A 19,843-nucleotide genomic window follows, 5' to 3' on the forward strand; every position below is an offset into this window, starting at 1 on the left:
GCTTATATTTGATTTTTCGCGTGTAAAGTCGCGGCGAAGGGAAAGCAGGGACTGGGGGAGGTTTTGGGCGGAGATGCAGGAGAATGCAGTTTTAGAGCGTGGGGTGCTGTGCTGCGCCTGGCGAGACTATTTTGTGGGGAATTCGCAGTGCTCGGGTGGCAGGAGCTCTCGCCGTGGGAGGAGCCAAAAGGTGCTTTCAGCGATGGGCTGCCCAGGGAAGGGCGCCTGTGGGGGGAATTCCTGAGGATTTCCTGTGGGGATGCTTCTTGGCGGAGGCGAAGCCCCTGCTGTAAATAAAGGGCATGCACTTTCATTAAACATTTTGAATATATCTATTTTTTATTTACATGCAAATGAAACACGCACCAGTCGGGCCGGAGGAAAGAAAGTCTATTTTGAAGAAAATGTATCACGCTTTGAGGCAGTCTCCCATGTTTACACACTATTCGGTGGAACACATACGAGACTCTGCCATAAAATCAGAGCAGCTGACTTTCGATCGATCATTTACAAAGCAAGAGTACATGCAGGCCATGAACGTGAAACTCGCCAAGATAGAGAAGAGCTACGTAATGAACTCCGAGGAGATCATCCGCGAGATGGGGAACAGGCCGCAAATTAAGTCGGACTTAGCCCCTGCAGGCAGGCCCATGGGCACGTACAGGGACCAAATGGACCCGTACAAAATCGACGGGGAGTACTCTATGCACCCCAAGAAGGCAGAGCAGGAGTTTGTCTCGCTAACAAACAGCCCGCACGGGAGAGGGATAAATTTTTCGTTTGTTCCCGACGAGGGCCATGCCTCCCGCATTCGCTCAGTAGCCCCGGGAAACCACATGGGGATGGGCGGCCCAAACATCACAATGGGCGGTATGGGCGTTCCCCTGGGGATGGGCTCACAGAAGATGCCCTCCCACCCGCAAAGGCACGGAATGCCTGTGGGGGGCGGAGGCAGCGGAATGAACGGGTCTGAAATGTATGGAATGCCATCTGGCCACATCCACGGCGGCCACCCTCTTTCAGGCATGAACCCTGGGATGGGGGGCATGCACTCGATGCCGCTTGGGAGCGGATACGGGCCTGGGAAGACCCCACAGAAGCCTAGCAAAGCGGGGATGTACGGGCACTTAAACATAAACAGCCCAGAAGGCGCCATGGGAGGACACATGAACGTGAGTATGAGCATGAGTGGGGCTGGAGGCCTGGGAAGAGTGCAAGGCAGCGGGATGCCAAACATCATTAAACTGGACCGAATGCCAGAGATGGGAAGCGCCCAAGGGCCTCGGGGGGCTCGAAACGACGTGCATCCAATCGACATAAAGGAGATAAATCTGCCCAGAGAGCCTGTCGGGGTAATGCCGAAAGGGCCTGCGCCGGGAATGGACTCCCCGGAGGGGTTTGTTCCAATGCGCGGGTTTGGGGCGAGCGAGGCCGGAGGCTTTTCTCGGCTGACGATGAACGAGCATCTTGGGGAAATCCCCGGGCTGAACTTGACAGGGGGACTGCACAGGACAGGAGCTGCTGGCAGCACAAACACAGCAACAAAGCTGAACAACAGCAACAGAATGTATCCGTCTGAACGGTCTTCAAAGAGCGGAATGGCAGGCCCGCTGTCCATGCACGAGGCAGCGGCAAGCGATGCCCGGCCCGTGGATCTTCCCAGGGCGCGCCCAAAGATCGACAAAATCGAGTCGCCGCTGCACGTCTCTCCGCAGGAGTCCTCCCCGAAGAGTGTCCGCAGCGCCGAGAAAAAAAACGCCGGAGTACAGAACGAGGTGGACGAAATCCTGAAAGAAATCCAGAAAATGGGCGATGTTCTGAACGCGCACGAGGGAATGTTTCCGCGGTGGGAGGCGCAGCGAAAACCCTTCTATGATCTGGAGAAAGTGCTTTTGGTAAAGATCAAGACGCCAGAAAGCGAAATGGAGAGCGCCCGAGGAATATTCCAGCAGATGAAGAAGCACATCATCACGCTGACCATGGAAATAAAGGAGGGCAGGTCGCTGACCTTCAAGAAAAGGCTGGCGCGAATATCTGGGGCTTTCATGCAGAAGCAGAAAATGCAGCCAGAATACCAGTTTACGCTAACAGAAGAGCTGCTTCTGGAATACAACTAGCCTGCGGCACACACTGTTTGTGTGTCCTGTACTAATAAACGACGCTTCTGAGAATTTTCTTCGGGTTATTGCGGCATGCCAAGCGCAAAGACGCTGTGTGTTTTGGGCTTTTGCTTGGAGGTTTTGGCCTGATAAAGTAGCGATCGCTAAAGGCCAAAGAGGCTTGAATTCGGGTTAAACTGCACGCGAAACCTCCCAGGGAGCCTGGGTATGCATAAAGTCCTCCGCCTGTTGTTTAACAGCCTTAAGTGGGCTGTGTGTTAAAAATTGGCTAATCGCTCTTTAGATGAAAGCATATGTTTTTTCTGTGTTTTCAAGGGCTCTTCCTTAAAATTCGCGCATTCGCACACATGCTTTATGCGGAAGAGCCAAAAAGAAAAGGCTTTTTTTAGTAAAAATCGGAGACTTTTCTTTGGTATAGCTAAAGCAAGGCAAAAACAGGGCGCTGGCGTGGGGTGGGCTTCAAGGCAAAAAAGAAGGCCATTCAGCCGCACTTGCAGAGTTCGGGCAGGCTCAACGCACACGCTTTATGGGCTTGTTTGGCTCTATGTTATAATATGCCGCAAGAAAACAAAGGCACATATTCGCACGCTCTGCAAGTAAGTTGAAGCTGGTTTATTTACTAGCAAACTTTCCGGTACTATGCTCGCACTTGCGGGCTTCCAAATAGGCCGGACTAATCGCCCAGAGCAGACTCGTACACATTCGTGTCATCTTTTTCATTAGGGCCCTCTTCAATAAATATCTCCTGCTGCTTGTCAGCATCATCTTCAAAGTCGCCGTCGATGCCCAGGCTTTCAATGTAGAAAATGTCGTCTTCCTCCTCCAACGTGCTTTCCAAAGTGTATTTTAGACTCTTTTCCAGAATGCTTAAATATCGGTACTCGGCTGCGAAGTAGTCTGTTCGGCCCATGCAGTTGTTTATCTTGTTTATCTTGCGCTGAACCAGCCCCATTTGGCGCTTTCCCTTGACAAAAAGGCTTTCCAGGAGGTCTTTTATCTCAATAACTGCATCTTTAATATGCCGGTCCATCTGGGCGGTTGCCCTTTGAGCGCGGCTCGTGGAATTTTCCAAGCTAGAATCGAGCGTAGCATCCATGTCGTCTGGAGGGGCAAAACCAAATTTGCCCAGTTCGCTTATAGGAGTAGCTTCAGCGCGGAGGTCGGACAGCAGGTTGGACTCATATGCCTCCTCCAGGATTTTTATGTTTTCCAACGCCGCCTTGAGAATTTGTATGGTTTGTACGCTGGCGTTTCTGATTAGACCGCATCTTTTTGCGTCCATTACCCCGCTGCACATGTATGTGTTTAGCGCTCTGGATTCTTCGTTTTTGTCGAAAAACGAAACTATGGAGTTCTTGTACTTTTCGTGCATGTACAAAAGAATTGTGCGCAGCTGCGCCTTTGCAACGATGCTTACGCTATCTGACACGGGCAGGCGCATGAGATTTGTTGCTGTTTCAAAGAAAGCGTTTGAAAACATGTCGATGGACTTTTCGCGAATGTAGCTGTAGGACTGCTCTTCCTCCGACAGCTCGGTGTCTTTTTTCGTGTGGGAGATCACGTGCTGCATCGTGTGCATGAGGAAGTACAGAAACTCTTCAATCTGCTGCCCCTCCGCGTCCCTGGATATAAGCAGCTGCGCGCACTTGCTTGGCTCTTTCATGCTCTGGCTGAGGTCTTCGCTGACAATGTCTGTGAACATGCCGGTTATAAGCCTTTTCTTGATGTAGAGGAATGTCAAGTCTTCAAGCTCCTTCTGGGTGTAGTTGAAGTCCTTGGAGGTTGGAACAGGCATGTGCTGCGTGCTGGGGTTGCTGATGTGCCCCTTCTGGTCGACCCGAGGCATGATTGCTTCCTTGTACTCCTTGCACGAGTCGATGCTTTTTATGTTTGCAAGTGCTTCCTGAATCTTAGTGCTGCACGGGTCTTGGTACAGGTATATCTTCTTGATGGGATGGAGTATGCCGTGGGAAGGAGGGCGCACTTTCTCGCCCAGGCCTCGAGAAATCCGCCCAGAAAACCCATGCTGTGCATTTAGCGTGCCAAGGTTGATGTGCAGAACAGACGGCGGAACCCACGCCTGAATTGCATGGTCCTCCGGCACAGTGTGTTCGAATATGTTGGTGTACAGCTTAATTAGGTCAAAGGCTGCTTTTTCATTCTTTTTTCGAATGGCTTCTTCCTCTGTGTACATTTCATTTTCAAGCTCCTGCTTCAGAAAGTCAAAAGTGTGCACAAGCTGGGCGTACTCCGCCTTTTTCCGCTTTATTCCAAACAGCAAGGTGTCCTCGGCCATGTTTAAGAACGTGTCTATCGAAGTCTTTGCCTCACTGTTTGTTTCATACACCTCTGCGGCGGCATACAGCTTTTTCGCTATAGAGTCCATGAGGTGCATGGATATGGCCAGCATGTTCTCCTGCACGGGTATAATGCAGTTGTTCAAGAGGGCGCTCAACACTGAAAAAATGTCTTTTTTCGGGTTGAGGACATATTTATAAAGATTCATGTTCTTTAGCCAGTTGGTCACGTCCTGCAGAGTAAGCATGTTTGTGTAGTACTCAAAGGGAATGTTCACCTCGGCAATGTTCAGAAGCTCCTTCAGCTCGCTTTCTATGTGCGAAGTGCTTATGGATATGGATACAGGCACAATCTTAAGAACCCAGTTCAAAATGGAAAGCTCCTGGTGCACAAGGTCTGGCTGGTCCGTGCAGTTTTTCAGCACTTTCACACTCAATGTTTTGCGTTTAGAGTTGCTTTCCTTGAAATTCGCCAAAAACGTGTCTAGCTGCTTGAAGTCTTGCAGCTCCAGCGTTTTCTCCAGCGCCTTTTTGAAGTAGAAGAACGACTGGTGCCGGATGTGCATGCCGCACTTGAAGGACGATATCGCCTGCGTTATGATCCCGTTCAAAACTGTTTTTTTGAGCATGACCGTCTTTAAAACAGGATTTCGCACGGTCTGCAGCGAGTTGTATGTGTTTTGGAAGGTTCTTTGCTGCATCAAAACCAGCTCGGTTTTCAGGCTGAGGTGGATGTTCAGAAGCGCTATGTATTTTTTCCTGTCTATGGAGCCCTTGCTGCTGCTTGCTGCAGCACTTCCGTTTTTGCTTTCCTGGAAAAGAGGGGGCGACAACGTAAAAACTGGAAACTCCTCGGCCTTCGGATTTTTTTCTGCGTAGAAGGACAGGTAGAACACCATTTGGTCTGCATACGCAGGAAGACCCCCAGCGAAAAACTGCTCTGGGTGGTATCCTGCTGCAGCTGGCAGATTCTTGCAGTAGTTGTGCAGAGAGTACTTGTTTTCAAAGAACTCGGGGTATTTCACAGCTCCTCCAATGTCCAAGGGCACATGGAAGCTTTTGTTCATCACAAACTGCGTCTCGCCCAGAAGTGCCGCAGCCTTCAAGTGCTGCAGCGGGGTCCGAATCCTTTCCAGGCTGTTCAGCGAATTAAAAATCGGGCTATCCAGGTTCGAGTATATCTTCGAGAAGAGCGGGCAAGAACTTTTGTCGTAGTCTTTTTGGATCTCTGAAAGAGAGCCCTTGAAGCAAATGCCACTGTTGCTGCACATGGACAGGTCCAAAAACTGGTTTGCGTCCGCCACGTAGGAAACACCCTGCAAGGCGTTTAAAATGGGCCACATCGTGACCTTCCTGTTTTTGTAGAAGTGATAGTGCGCCTCCACGTACTCCAGAATCTTCGCCCACAATCTGGGCATTTCGCTTTTGGCGACTACTTTCATCATGTCGTTGATGGACTGCATTGCGGTCACACTCACCAGCCCGTTTTCCTGAACCTTGGCAAATATCGAGACCATTTCCCCGCTCGGGTTTACCAGGTTGTCTCTGTACACGTTGTAGTAAATAACCTGCATGGTGCTGGAGAGGTGGTCCTTCTCCGAGATCCCCTGGACAAAGTATATCCGGGGCATTTCCCTTGAGAAGTCTTTCAAAACAAGCGTGGTCTCTGGATTAAACGTAAAGGTCGTCTTTATAACGAGCACGTTATACTTTATGCTGTGCCTGTGCACGTACGGCATTCCCACGTGGGAAGCAACCGACTCAAGATGCAAAAACTCCCCGTCTCCGCTGAGTTTGGCTTCCACCGGCTTCTCAGCGTCCAGATCGTCCAACCTCTTCATAAAAAGCAGCTTGCTTTTTTTCGTTTTCAAAACCGTACTTGTCTTCTGGCGGCCGACCAGGTTGTACAGAGGGCTGGACTCAGTTGTTTCCATCCCAAATAAAAAGCTCAGAGGAAACACGTGTTTGCTGTTTTCTTTGGACTGCACATGGAGAAGATACTTTTTTTCCAAGCTGTAAACATTTACCTGGTTTTCCTCGCCCTCCAAAACAATGTCCGGCACGTTCGAGCCTTTGAAAACCACCGCCCGGTCTATTCTGTGCGTGTATATCTCTGTAGGATAGTCCGCATTGTAGATCAGCGTTTCATTCAGCTGGGCTGGGTTGCCTTCTATCATCAACTCATAGGGAATCTGATTTCGCCTCTTCTCGAACATCATCTTGAACTCTGCATACCACAGGCTTCCTTCAATTTTCATGTTTTTGCTTGCTTCTTTGGCCACAATATCTGAGCTTGGCAGCCAAGTTTTTGCCGCAAAGCCGTAGCCGTAAAAAGGCTCCCGGGACCCCACAAGAACTAAAATTGCAGAAAAAACACAAAAGAGCACCGTCCATAGCCGAAAGTTCATTTCAGCAAGTTTCTTTGCGCTATATAAAGCCTAAATATGATCTTGATTCTGCTGATCCAAAGCTTGAAACTTGCACAGGCGGAAAACTCCCCAAAGCAAAAACGCGGACTTTCTGCCTGCGCAGCAGAAAAAAGGCCGAAAGCCGAGCAGCTGCACGCCCAAAAGAAGCCCGCACGGCACTCTGCACTGTCTGGGCAAGCACAGACGCCCATGGGAATATATTAAATGTAACCCGGTTAGCTCAGTCGGTAGAGCATCAGACTCTTAATCTGAGGGCCGCGGGTTCGAGTCCCGTACTGGGTGTTTTTTGCTCTTTTTCTGCCGCATGCAGGGCGGTGGGCTGCGGTTTGCAGTGGGAGGCTTTGTTTCGTGGGCCCGGCCTTCTGGATGCTGCTATTTCTCAATATTCTCGATGTGGCACGCGACTTGCTAGTGGCTTGCGCAGAGACCTATGGAATGAATTTTATAATTGAAGAAGCAGAAATTTGGTTCTGCGCATATAAACACGCGAAACAGCTGTGTGCGTAGGAAATTATTCAATAGATCGAACTAGTTCACATAAACACGCCGAAAAAATAAAGGACAATTCTGCGCATGCCTGGTTAAATAAAGGGGTTTGGGTTGTGCTGTCTGCCTTTTGCGCATGTGCCCGGAGAATCTGCGGGAACTTTCCTGCAGCACTGCGAAGCTTCTGCTTTGGGGTTCGCAGCTGCGCTTGGACTCGGCCTCGGAGAGCACAGGCCTGCAAAGCCCCGCGTGTGCTTCAACTCTATCCTTTGCTCTCTCCAGACACTCTTAATGCGGCTGGCTTTTTGCATATAAAATTTGCACTTTTTGCAGCCCCAGGTGGAGATGGAAAAAGATGCAAGATCAATCTCGAAAAAAAGAAAACCAGTTGATATTTCGGTAGAAAATCTGCATTGGATTTGCAGAAGCAGTTTGCTTAAGCAAAACTATGGGCGTATGGATGAAGCGCATATCATTAACTTTCTCCAGTGCATAGCAAAAATGACGAATGTGGAGACGGAGTTTGAAAAACATTGGGGAAAATCGTGCGGAGTTCATTTTGGCGACGTTCTTTGGATTTTTCTCGTGGCAACTGGGGAAAAAGTGCTTTTTAGAGAGATATACAGGCTGCAAGGCCTTGATGAGACAGCAGACCAAGAGTTGTTTGACGACATTGTATATGGAATACACCACGAGCTGCAGTACTTGTATGGGATGCTGGCAAGCAATGCGATCAACTGGGGATCCATGATGTGCGCAGAGGGGCTGGGGGACTCAGCATATTTAAAGGGCATGACAAGAACGCTTCTGCGGGCCTTCTACATGAACAATGAGATCGTGCAAGACGCGCTTATGTGCCGACTTGAGGGTGTCATAGGGATTCTGAGAAACACCATTGGAACCCGCGAGATTCCAAGGCTTCCCGGCATGTGGATGCTGTACACGTGCAAAACCAGAGATGGCATGCGGTACATCGACAGGGGGATTGAGCTGCTGGCCCACCAGAAAGAGCTGGAGCTTCTGCTGGAAATGCCCCCAGAGAAGCTTGTGCAGATTATTCTCTCAACGTGCGACTCCATGAAGGTGCAGCGAACAGATCTAAAAATACTGATGGGCATGTATGTAAGCTGGCGCCAGATAATTGCCGCCGAAGGGAAGTTTTGGGGGGCGCTCAATGTGCAGCAGCTGGAAAAGATTTTCCCTCTGCTGGCGCCCAACCGTGCGTTTAGGCCCGAAAAGCTGCTAAGGCTGAAAGAAAAAGCCAAAGAGAAAGGTGCGATTGGCTGCTTTCTGATGGAGGAAGATGCACTGGACCTAATGAAGAACGTGCACGAACCCGTCATATATGAGGTGAAAACCGTACTTTCTGTGAGAATTGCCAAGATCATGCACGAGCTAAAAATAATATGCGAAGACCCGAGCACGCAGTCCACCAGAAAGTTCTTGGCGGAGCTTGAGAGAAGAGAGCCGCCGGTTTTGCAATTTACAAGCATTTTTGCGCTGATCAAAAGCATTTTTGTGTGCACACTCTATCGGGTGCGAATGGCAAAGAAGACCATAAGACGGTGGTCAAAGATGCGCATTCAAGCAACCAAAAAAATAGCAAGCCAGGTCCAGCAGGCAGTCTACAACTTCTTTTTCATGGCCAGGTTTTTGCAAAAATCTCGAAATACATACCGCTCGTCAGTCGACCTTGCCAAGAGCGTGGCTGGCGAACATGCAGAAAGCATGGCTGTCAAGAGCGCAGCAATGTATGGCTCTATGGCGTGGGAGGCATTTGAAACCACCGACACGCATAAAAGAATCTCCCAAATGCCTATAAATATCCTGTCCGGGGTTAAGAAGCCGGTGGTTTCCACGGTAAACAACTATGTGCTGCCTGTACTGTCAGCGGCGGAGTCGGTGCTTTCGCAGATTGGTGCAGCCATACCCATGTAACTGCAAAGAAGGGCAGGAGCCTGCTTAGAAACGAATAGCCAGAAAAAAAAGGCAGGCCGTGTCCAGGCCGCTTTCTTTTCATATAATGTTATACGGTGCTAGCGTGCCCGAACTAGAGAAATGGGTAAAGCTTTGGAATAGTTTCTATCCAGCATTACCAAAAACAAAACATGCGGTTCATTTTTCGTGCTTTCAACCCCAGGCTGTTTAGTTCTGCAGGCGCAGCCTAGGGATACTGGCCATTCGGTGCATTTTTCTAGACTTTGTAGGCGCTGGCTTCTGCTTATTTCACTGAATAATAACACAGAGCACACTTTTAGAGCACCTGCGTGCAGGATGTGCCGAGTCTTCTCAAGAAGCCATACCCTGCCGCACACTCTGTAAAAATGCAGGTTTTATGCCCAGCATGCATTTTCATTTGCACTCGCATGTGCAGAGAGCGCAAATAAAAGCTTATTTTTACACTTTGTTTTTGTATGCATTTTACTTTGGAGAAATAAAAGCATAGGCCCACTAGATTCTTGCATCAGCTTGATTTTTACCAGGCAGCGCGCAAAAACACATCCACAAGAGCCTCCAGTGCCCAATTGAAGCGCTGTTTGGAGGGGCCTGGGCAGCAGTGTCTGTAAATGCGCAGATTTCCTATACAGACACTCTTGCGCGCGTCTAGAGGTTTTTATTCCATCTCTTTAAAGTACATGGGAATTATCCTCACAGCTTGCACAGGCGTGTGCGCACAATGCATTGCTGCCAGGCTTTTCAGGAACCAAGCCAAAGAGGCGCTGCAGGGATGCTCCAGTCCAAGCCAAAGCTGAAATTCAGCCGAAACCCTAGGAAAATGACTCGAGTTTTTTGCGCAGAAATGCACAAGCAGCTCTGGAAAAGTGCAGGATGGAAAATTATAAATGCAACAGCTGCACAGCTAGCTGCATTGGGAAAGGCAGACCAGGCCAGCCCAGAGGATTGTGCAAACATTAGAGGCGCCCAGCCCGCCGCATGCAGCATAAAATTGGCACTTCAAAAAGAGTGCGGCACAAATTTGTGCTTTTCCATAAGCCTCAAGCACTTTATCTTTGCAAAGAAGCATGCCTGGGCAGCCGTGCACAGACAAGGTGCCTACTCGCTGGGCAGAAAACCCTCGGAAAATATGTGCGGCAGCATGCCGCTCTGCAAGGAAGAAGCGAGCAGGAGGAGCAGGCCAGAACATGCTGGACGGCGCTGGGCTTAGAAAGGGCAGGCGCGGAGGCGGGTGCGAGGGCGTGGATTTATAGTGAATTTTCTTTTCTATTTTTAAATGAAGAGAGAAAGGGAGGAAGACAGTGAAGATGAAGTCTTTGAAAGAAGAAGAAAAGTGCACAAGCAGGAAAAAGACGTAAAAGACGAAATAGAGGATCTTTTCGAAGAGAACTCAACAGAGCATAGTGTTGAGGAAAAAAGCGAAGAAATCAACTCGTGGGGGATAACAGGCGGAGTGGCTGCGGGCGTGCTTTCAAAGATCTTTGGAGACGGAACAGACTATCTGCAAACGCTTGAGTACTACTCCAGGCAAAATGTGCCGGAAGAGGCGGCGCAGGAGGACCCGAAAGACGCCGGCGAAGACGCGAAGGGCGTTGATCAGGAGGATCTGGTTGAAAGAGTCTCGGAATTTCTTCAGGAAACTGTTTCTTCTATCCCCAGAAAAAGCATTGAAAAGATAGTCGCTGGCTTCGCTGGCGGAAGAAGCCTGGACGAGGTTGTGATGGAGTCTTTCTACTGCCTGAACAGCCCGCAAAGCCACCTGGCGGTCCTCCAGGCGCGGGGCCTTGTTTGCTCGTACAAAGAAAGAAAGAAGATAGTTTCCCACCTCCCCAGCACGGCTGACGAAAACATAAAGGCAGTTGCAGCGTGCGCACACACGCTGAACACGCTCGAAGAATGCACGCGGCTTCTGCAGTATGTCTATGGGCTGCAGTCGAAAACATGCACAGACGAGGACAGAAAGGTCGCTGTAAAGGCAACGCACAGGATGGTGTATGGCGCAGGAGAGAGCCCGGATGCTGCAGGCACAGAGGGCAGCTCTGGGAAGCTGAATGGGCTTTTGTACAACCCGTGGATATTCCGAATGGCCATAGAGATTGGCATGGAGATATCTGAAATTGAAATTGTTGGAGGCGCCTCCGTGAAACTGCTGGCCCGAATGGTGTCGGGCGCAGACATGTACTTGCTGCAAAACCTCAGGGCCAGAGGGGGCTCGTACCGGCTGATCATAAACAAAGAAGAAACAGTCAAAAGAATCGTGGAGAAGCTGAGGGGCGTGTGCAGCGAGGGGGCGCTGAAGGAGGCGGTTTTCCAGTTTGTTGAAAAGCTGGCAGAGGACATTTGCCAGGGAGTGGAGAAAGAGCTGGCGCTTTTTTCAGAAGAGCACGTGAAAATGGAGCTTCTGGGAAAGGCCTTGAGCATTCTGGACATGCTGCCGGGAAAGGAGCCGGTGCTTGGCCTGTGGGCGGACCGGGGAAAGTTTCGGTACGCAAAAGTCGACAGCCGAGAAGCAGTGCTTGCAAGCGGGGTGGTGCAGGGAAGAGACGCTCTAAACTTGGATGAGCACAGAGGCATAGTTGCGGTTTCCGGGAAGGGGTACAAGCTCAAGCAGCTTGCCAGGACAGAAAACAAAGCTTACATTGCAGAAGGCGTTTTGAGGGCCATGGGCGAGCCAAAGGACTTTCCAGTGCTTCTGTGCAAAGCGGTGAGAAACCCGCTGAGCGCAATAGAAGGCCTTATGGGGTGCGAGAAGGAGATGCCAGCCATAGTTCCGATGCAGAGAATGCTGAAGAAAAACGCTGCAGTGGAGGTGCTGGAGTACGCTGCTGCATACAAAAAAGCAGAGGCAAGTGTGTGCGCCTCGCCCGAGTATGCGCAGATGAAGAAGGAGGTCTACGAGTTTGTGAAAAGCGGAGGAGACCCTGAGATTGTTCTGGTAGACAGCTGCGCTTCCTGCGAGGAGGTCCGCAGAGCGGTTAAAGAGACGGTTGTTCCGCACACAGGATGGAACAGGCCCATAAACGAGCCCGTGATCGAAAACAAAGTATACCGGAAGGCGTACACGCAGTGTGTGGGCCGGCTGGAGGGCATTTCAGAGGTTTCTTCGGGGAAGGGTCTGGGGAAGGACGAAGAGTTTATGTTGTACAACGGCATATCCGAAGAAGAGTTTCTGTGCATGCAGACTTCGTGGAGCCTTTCTTCAGGAGCAAAGATAAGCATGCCGGGGAAGGTGCTGGGCGGAACCATAGTAAAGGCCGGGCAGGAGACGCAGATAAGGCTGAGCAACGGGGTGTTTGCAGTGCTGGGGGAGGTCGCGAGAGAGGGCCTGGTCAACGGGCAGGAGCTGCAGGTGCGCGTGTGCGGGCTGGACATGCTGAACTACAGAGCTGTTGTGAAGGAAGAGAAGAAGGGCGGCGAGAATTTGCTTAGGGCGGCGTCGCACTGGCGAGTGAAGAGCGTTTCGGCAAAGATGGCCTGCAGGCTTCTGAAAGACAAGAAGTTTGGGTCTTATGTGCTGCGCGTGTCTTCGTCCCACCCAGACTCGCTGATTCTCACAATAAGAATCACAGAAAACCCAGACAAGTTCTTCTGCGTGCACACCCGAATAAAGGAAATCCGGAACGGATACGAGCTGGAGGGACGCGTCTTTAGCGACATAGAGAGCATCACAGAAACATATATACCAAACTATCTGAAAACCGTCCGGCGGATTATGGAGCACAGAAAGTTCACCACCGAGCCCGTGGAGGCGATAAAGCAGAGGCTCGCGCAGGGAAAGAAAAAGGAGCTCTCGGAAAGATGTGCGCTTTCCGTGTGCAAGACAACGCCCGGATGCGCCTTGTTTGTGTGCATGATGCCTGGAGAGGAGGCGCAGGAAGTTCTGCTTCCCATCACGGAGCGCGGCCTGTACTTTGACAGAAAAGTGTACGCCAAGCCAGAGGATTTCATCAGCGCATTCGAGAAGAGGAGGCTGCAGGAGTAGAAAGCGGGTAAATAAATTGTATGAGAAAACAAAAGGAGTTTGCGAAAGAGAAGCCAGCGCTGAGAAAAGAGAAAAAACGCTATGGCACTCGGCTCCGGGCTTTCGTTGATTTTTGATTCGCGATTGGCGGAGGCCTGCTGGAAGCAGGGCACATGGAAGCCGTGTCGCTGCAGCTCTTTTTTCTTCGGCAATGCACGCCATAGCGAAGTGTCCAGGGCTGGGCAGAGGAGTTTACGCTTAATATTTGCCTGGTGCTATTTGGAAAGCAAGAAAAGCAAGCACTGGATTTTAAATTTCTTTTCTTTCTAAAAAATATGAATACTTGCGACATAAGGCAGGGCTCTGGGAGCAGCGCAGGCGAAAAAAAGAAGCTGTCGTATAACATATTTACGGAGAAAGTTTTGACAGAAAAGGGGCTGAATCGGCACCACATAGGGTCTTTTAACCACTTTGTGGAAAAAGAAATAAAAACGGTTATGCAGACAAACAGCTTCATAGACTCCGACGTAGACCCGTCGTTCTACATGAAGTACACGGATATTCGCGTGGAGCCGCCCTCAATAGAAGAAAACATGGTAAAGAGGTATGTCACGCCCGAGGAGTGCCGAATAAGAAACCTAACGTATGCAGGAGACATAGTTGTGGATGTAGAGTACACGCGGGGCAAGGATGTGGTTTCCTCGAGGAACATAATAGTGGGAAAGATGCCTATTATGCTGGGGAGCAGTCTGTCGCTTCGGCAGAAAGAGTATCAGGAAAACACGCTGCACACGGAGTCTGGCAGCGTGCAGAGCATCGTGAACCCACGGTACTCCCGGCCGAAAAACGAGTGCCCGTACGACATTGGCGGGTACTTCATATGCAAGGGGATGGAGCGGGTTCTTCTAATGCAGGAGCAGCTGGCCAAGAACAGGATACTGATAGAGACAGACTTCAGAGGGGACCTGTGCGCAGTGGTGACCAGCTCGTCGCTGGAGAGAAAGAGTAAAACCAAGGTTGTGCTGAAAAAAAAGCTTCTGTACATGGCGCACAACTCGCTGACCGAGGACATCCCGCTGAACATAGTGATGAAGGGAATGGGGGTCACCACGGACCTGGAGATTGAGATGCTGATAGGCCAGCCCGTGGTAAGCGTTGCCCACATAAGGACAGACCTGGAGGCGCTTGCGTGGATAGGCAGCCGGATAAAGACCCGGTCTGGCGGAATAGACGAGGCGCGCCTTCTGCTGTGCGACATTATTCTAGCACACGTGCCGGGAACAGGGACAGAGATGCGAAGAAAGGCCGAGTACTTGTCCATTATGGCGAGAATGCTTTTGGAGTACAGCCGCGGAGGCGCAGACGAGCTGCAGAACGACAAGGATTTTGTCGGAAACAAAAGAATAGAGCTGGCCGGGCAGATGCTTTCTCTTTTGTTTGAAGACCTTCTGAAAAGGCTCAACGGGGAGATAAAGAAGGCGCTGGACCGCGTGCTGTGCAAAAGGGCGAGGGCGCAGGAGCTGGATGCGCTGCACTTTTTGGTTATGAACAGAGGGATGGTGACAACAGGGCTGCTCCGGGCGATTTCAACGGGGTCTTGGTCTTTGAAAAGGTTCCGCATGGAGCGGGCAGGCATTACGCAGGTTCTGACCCGCCTGAGCAGGCTTTCTGCGATTGGAATGTGCTCGAGAGTCTCGTCGCAGTTTGAAAAAACCAGAAAAGTGTCGGGCCCGCGTGCGCTGCATTGCTCGCAGTGGGGAATGTTTTGCCCTGCGGACACGCCAGAGGGAGAGGCCTGCGGGCTTGTGAAGAGCCTGGCAATGCTCACAGAAATCACGCCGAGCGAGAAAGAAGACGAGGTTTTGACAGCGCTCTCTTTTCTGGGAATTGAAGACATTTCTGTGGTTGCGTCGGCAGAGCTGGAGGGAGCCAAGTGCTGGCTAAACGGGGTTTTGGTGGGCACGTGCAGACGCCCCGAGGAAATGGCCAGGGAGCTGCGGAGGGTCCGAAGAAGCGGCGTTATTCCCAGCACAGTTGGAATATGGGTAAACACAGACCTTTTTGTGTCCACAGAAACAGGGAGGCTTACGCGCCCGCTGATTATTGTGGAGCAGGGAAAGCCAAGGCTTCAGCAAAAGGATCTGAAGCTTCTCAGCGAAGGGTACAAGACCGTTTCCGACTTGGTCAAGGAGGGCCTGATAGAGTATATTGACCAGAACGAGGCCAAAAACTCGCTGATTGCCGTGTGGGAGTGTGAAATATCAGAAAAAACCACGCATTTGGAGATAGACCCGGCTGCCGTGCTGGGGTATGTGGCAGGCGTTATTCCGTACCCGCACCACAACCAGTCGCCCAGAAACACATACCAATGCGCCATGGGAAAGCAGGGGGTGGGCGTAACAGGCGTGGACCAAAGGCGGCGGATGGACGGGGCAAATTTCTTTATGGTAAACCCGCAGAGACCGCTGGCGGCGACTCGGGGGATGGAGCTTATAAAGTACAACGACTTGCCGGCAGGGCAGAACCTGACAATAGCGGTTATGAGCATGTCGGGATACGACATTGAAGACGCGCTGATTTTGAACAAGGCCTCTGTGGACAGAGGCGTGGGGCGTGCTCTTTTGTTCAAGACGCACGCGGTCTCCCTGCGCACGTACCCAGGAGGCGCCGCAGACACAATTGTAGGGGACGGGATTCCGTCTCCGGGCCTGAAGGTGAGCGAGGGCGTGACTTTTATAGACAGAAGAACCCCCGTGGGAGGAAAGGCAGGGGCAGTGTACAGAGGCCTGGACGGGGCATCTGTCGACAAAACAGCGATAATGAGGACAGGAGACGACCTGATTACAATAAAAACCGTGCTAAAAGAGCACCGGATCCCCAGGATTGGCGACAAGTTCAGCAGCAGACATGGGCAGAAGGGGGTCGTTGGGCTGATTCTGCCACAGGAAGACATGCCGTTCAATGAAATGGGCATATCGCCAGACTTGGTGATGAACCCGCACGGGTTTCCATCGAGAATGACCGTTGGAAAGATACTGGAGCTGGTGACAGGAAAGTCGATATCGAACGGGTCCAAAAAGCTTACACAGTATGCAGCAACCGCATTTGGCGGCACAAGGGCGCAGGACATTGCGGACGAGCTGGTCGCTCTGGGGTACAGCGAAACAGGAAAGGAGACTCTTATGTGCGGAACCTCCGGGGAGCAGATTCCCGTTCGGATATTTTTCGGGCCCGTCTTTTACCAGCGGCTGAAACACATGGTGACAGATAAAATGCACGCGCGTGCAAGGGGGCCCAGAGCTGTGCTGACTCGGCAGCCCACCGAAGGAAGGTGCCGTGACGGAGGGTTTCGTCTGGGAGAAATGGAGAGAGACTGCTTGATCGGATACGGCGCGTCCGAGATCCTTATAGAGAGGCTTGTGGTTTCTTCGGACAAGTTCATGGCGCATGTGTGCAGCGAGTGCAAGCTTATCACAAGCCCGGGCGGGTGCATCTCGTGCAAAAAGTCGCAGGTCCAGAAGATCCAGATGCCGTATGCCTGCAAGCTGCTCTTCCAGGAGCTGATGGCCATGAAAATAGCGCCGCGCATTATTCTGAAGGAGTAGGCGGCGGCCAGCCAGACCATGCGCGCAGGACGCGTGGATTGCACTCGAATAACACGAATCAAGTTTTCCCGCGATCTTTTTGGAATCCATGTGACTTGATGCTTGATGGGCAGTGCATAAATAGACGGAAAGGCGCTTTGGGCATGCAGACAGAGAAATTACAAAAAGGACAAAAATATGAAAGAGTGCGGATAGAAAGAGTGCACAGCCGAGATTTCGTGCAGATGGTGCAGAACCTGCCTCTGGAGCGGTTTGGGGTTTTCGGGAGCGAAAGCCATGCAGCAGGCGCAGGGCCTCGCATAAAAAAGAAGCCGCGCTGGCTGAGGTGCCTGGCAAATCTGTTCAAGTAGGGCGGGCGCGCCTGTGGATAGAAAGCGCTGCCCGGCCAGAAAGCAGGCGCAAGAATGCAGTGCTTCCGCTCCTGGGCCCATGCCCGTGTGAAATAAACACGCATTTTATAGTGTTTGGCGAGAACGCGCAGAGTGTGCAGGACTTATTTATTTTTCTATTTCTACTTCTTGCCTCGGAAAATAAATACGTATATAAACAGGAGTATGAACACGGCAGTAAGGGCCTTGAAGAGCCGGTAGTCCGATAGATACCTGTTGGAAATTCGGTCGATCGTTTTATCAGAGAGCCCTAAATACTGCAGGCCGTCCTCTAGCTTCTGCCGGCTGCCTTTTAGGATGCTCCTTTGCTTTTCTATGGAGCTCAGAGAGTGCGAGGCAATCTTTATGTATTTGTTTAGCTTCTCAGTGCCTCTGGAAATGTGGCAGTCTCCTGCAGAGTGCTGCCGCATTTTTGCGCCAGAGTCTTCCGCCTGGTACGCCATTTTTACAATGTTCACCCTTCGGGAGAGCACCCGGGCCCGGCTCTCCATCTGCGAGTATATGCTTGGCCCGTCTGCAGCGCCAAGTATGACGCTTTTGCAGTTTTGCATGTCTTGCTGCAGCTCAGAAAGCAGGGCCTCTAGGGTCTCCATGCGGGTGCTGTGCGCCAAGGCGCTTTCTATTTTGTTTGCCTTTTCTGTTATCCTCTGCACGGCGTCTTCCCACTGCATCGCAAATAAAATTATTGTGTGTGCTCAGTGCTCTTTTGTTTGGGGTTTTCTTTCAAGGGATTTCGGCCTTCCTTGGGCCTTTGCGGGGAAACAGGCTCTTCCTTTCTCAGCGCGTGCAGGCTTTGCTCGATCTTCTCAAGCACCCCTGCCAGGAGGACTTTCTGTTCGTGCAGGATCTTCTCGGACTCCGTCTTCATTTTGTACCGCAGATACTGGTGCTGCAGGGACTCCCGCAGGAGGGCGTTCTGCTTCTCCTTCAGGTCTCGGATCTCCTCCTTCAGCTCAGTGTTTTTTGTCGCGAGGTCCAGGCCAACCACATAGCCTTCCTCAGCGCTTCTTTTTCTTTTAAACTTCATGGGGCGCAGGGCGTGCGCACATAAATACGCGTGCGCTAAATAATTGGCGTGCTCTGCCCTTCCCAGGCTGTTTCCACACAAGCCTCAGCACAAAAAGTGTACGTGTATAACTAGATTTATTTTCTAATACTGCTTAGATTGCTAGCTTTTTGGAGAAGTTTGAAATAAGGTCAGAGTATACCTGAAGAGGCGACGGAATAGGCTCAGGTGTTCCCCAGTTCTCAGGCGAGTAGAAAGTGTTACACTTCTGCAGCGCTGCAACTGTGGCCTTTGCGAAGTTTTCGCTTGCCGAGGTACGTCCGGAGGAGGAGGTGAACACGTCCTTGAGTCCTGCCATCTGGAAAATCTTCTTTGGGATTGTGGCCGCAATGATTCCTGTTCCCTTTGGCGCAGGCGTGAGGGTGATGTTTACACTACCGCACTTTCCTGATCCTCGTACTTTTACAGTGTGGGGCTGTCCTACCTGCCTGTCCCACCATCCAAAGTCCACCGGCTGCATGTTGCACTTTGCGACCTCAGTGGCCTTCTCTATGGCAGATCTGGCTTCCTTTGCAGACTTGACTCCAAGACCAATACTTCCGTTTCCGTCTCCAACAATCACAACAGCCTTGATTCTTGTTCTCTGTCCGGCCTTTGTCTGCTTCTGGATGGACTTGATGCACAGCACATCGTCCTTGAGCTTCTCCTGGACTAAGAAGTCTACAATTTCTGGCTCCTGGATCTTTAAGCTGTTTGTGTAGATGTCATTTAATGTCATCTTGCCCATTTGTACAAGCTTTCCTAGGTTGGTCTTTGGCACCCACTTCTTCTCTTCTTTCTGTCTTCGCTGTGGCCTCTTCTGTCCCTTGTCTTGTCTTTCGGTCTTTTTTGCTTCGGTCTGCTGTCCCTCTGGATTGCGTTCTGTTACCATACTGGGGTTTAAAAATAAAAATAATTCTATAGTTCGGTTGAAAAATAAAAAAGCAGCCTGCCCAAGAAATAGCCCGAAGGCAGCACTTGAACCATGCCTCAGCACACCTTCAGCACTCACAGGCGAACTTGCAGCCTCAGAGCCCCTTTTGCGATTTTCCTTGCAAATGCGCTCGAGGAAGGGCGCGCTGGCAATGAAAATTTGAAAAATGAAAAAAGCTGCGTCTCTTTGCAAAAGCTCGGAAATATGGCGCAGAATGTGGAAGCATGCGGCGAAAATGAGGCATGCCATAAAACACCCAGAAGATGCAGGTGCAAGAGGCCGCCCTGCACTCGGGTTATTTGAGCACACACTTTCTGCCATTTATACATAATCGGTGCGTTGGTGCACAGCCTACGACTCTGAGCGAGAGTTATACGCTCCCACAGAGATCTGAGAAGTATGCATCCAGAAGAGTTTTCTTCGCTCTTTCAGAAACTCCAATAATTTTTTGATCAAGCTATTTTACGCCTGCATTGCAGCAAAATTGTTCAAAGAAGAATACATGCGGATAAATTGAAACCTAGGCACAAAAGGAGAATTTCCTAGTTTGGCCATGCATGTGCAGAAAAATAAAAACAGAAAGCGGGCCTGGAGGGCGGGAAAGCAGAGGGATTGAAAACA

At 50.8% G+C, this 19,843-nt stretch overlaps 8 protein-coding genes across 8 annotated transcripts; 4 read left to right on the plus strand and 4 right to left on the minus strand.

Annotated features, from left to right (window-relative positions):
• Positions 1 to 347: 347 nt before the first annotated feature.
• On the plus strand, positions 348 to 2,117 carry NEMAJ01_0231 (uncharacterized protein; the record flags this gene model as incomplete). Its single annotated transcript, XM_047914069.1, has 1 exon — positions 348 to 2,117. One exon carries the CDS (start codon positions 348 to 350, stop codon positions 2,115 to 2,117), a length of 1,770 nt encoding a protein of 589 aa, XP_047770026.1.
• A 676-nt stretch (positions 2,118 to 2,793) lies between these two features.
• NEMAJ01_0232 (uncharacterized protein) lies at positions 2,794 to 6,825 on the minus strand (the record flags this gene model as incomplete). The annotated part of the gene is made up of 1 exon (XM_047914070.1): positions 2,794 to 6,825. The coding sequence occupies one exon, from the start codon at positions 6,823 to 6,825 to the stop codon at positions 2,794 to 2,796; it is 4,032 nt and encodes a 1,343-aa protein (XP_047770027.1).
• An 852-nt stretch (positions 6,826 to 7,677) lies between these two features.
• Positions 7,678 to 9,270, plus strand: NEMAJ01_0233 (uncharacterized protein; the record flags this gene model as incomplete). Its single annotated transcript, XM_047914071.1, has 1 exon — positions 7,678 to 9,270. The coding sequence occupies one exon, from the start codon at positions 7,678 to 7,680 to the stop codon at positions 9,268 to 9,270; it is 1,593 nt and encodes a 530-aa protein (XP_047770028.1).
• A 1,294-nt stretch (positions 9,271 to 10,564) lies between these two features.
• Positions 10,565 to 13,270, plus strand: NEMAJ01_0234 (uncharacterized protein; the record flags this gene model as incomplete). Its single annotated transcript, XM_047914072.1, has 1 exon — positions 10,565 to 13,270. The coding sequence occupies one exon, from the start codon at positions 10,565 to 10,567 to the stop codon at positions 13,268 to 13,270; it is 2,706 nt and encodes a 901-aa protein (XP_047770029.1).
• A 314-nt stretch (positions 13,271 to 13,584) lies between these two features.
• On the plus strand, positions 13,585 to 16,854 carry NEMAJ01_0235 (DNA-directed RNA polymerase III subunit RPC2; the record flags this gene model as incomplete). Its single annotated transcript, XM_047914073.1, has 1 exon — positions 13,585 to 16,854. One exon carries the CDS (start codon positions 13,585 to 13,587, stop codon positions 16,852 to 16,854), a length of 3,270 nt encoding a protein of 1,089 aa, XP_047770030.1.
• A 511-nt stretch (positions 16,855 to 17,365) lies between these two features.
• On the minus strand, positions 17,366 to 17,914 carry NEMAJ01_0236 (uncharacterized protein; the record flags this gene model as incomplete). Its single annotated transcript, XM_047914074.1, has 1 exon — positions 17,366 to 17,914. The coding sequence occupies one exon, from the start codon at positions 17,912 to 17,914 to the stop codon at positions 17,366 to 17,368; it is 549 nt and encodes a 182-aa protein (XP_047770031.1).
• Positions 17,915 to 17,925: 11 nt separating this feature from the next.
• On the minus strand, positions 17,926 to 18,270 carry NEMAJ01_0237 (uncharacterized protein; the record flags this gene model as incomplete). Its single annotated transcript, XM_047914075.1, has 1 exon — positions 17,926 to 18,270. The coding sequence occupies one exon, from the start codon at positions 18,268 to 18,270 to the stop codon at positions 17,926 to 17,928; it is 345 nt and encodes a 114-aa protein (XP_047770032.1).
• Positions 18,271 to 18,403: 133 nt separating this feature from the next.
• Positions 18,404 to 19,180, minus strand: NEMAJ01_0238 (small subunit ribosomal protein S2e; the record flags this gene model as incomplete). The annotated part of the gene is made up of 1 exon (XM_047914076.1): positions 18,404 to 19,180. The coding sequence occupies one exon, from the start codon at positions 19,178 to 19,180 to the stop codon at positions 18,404 to 18,406; it is 777 nt and encodes a 258-aa protein (XP_047770033.1).
• Between the last annotated feature and the right edge of the window lie 663 nt (positions 19,181 to 19,843).

Source organism: Nematocida major (genome assembly GCF_021653875.1).
Source record: "Nematocida major strain JUm2507 chromosome Unknown 2424, whole genome shotgun sequence".
NCBI classification, from domain to species: Eukaryota; Fungi; Microsporidia; genus Nematocida; species Nematocida major.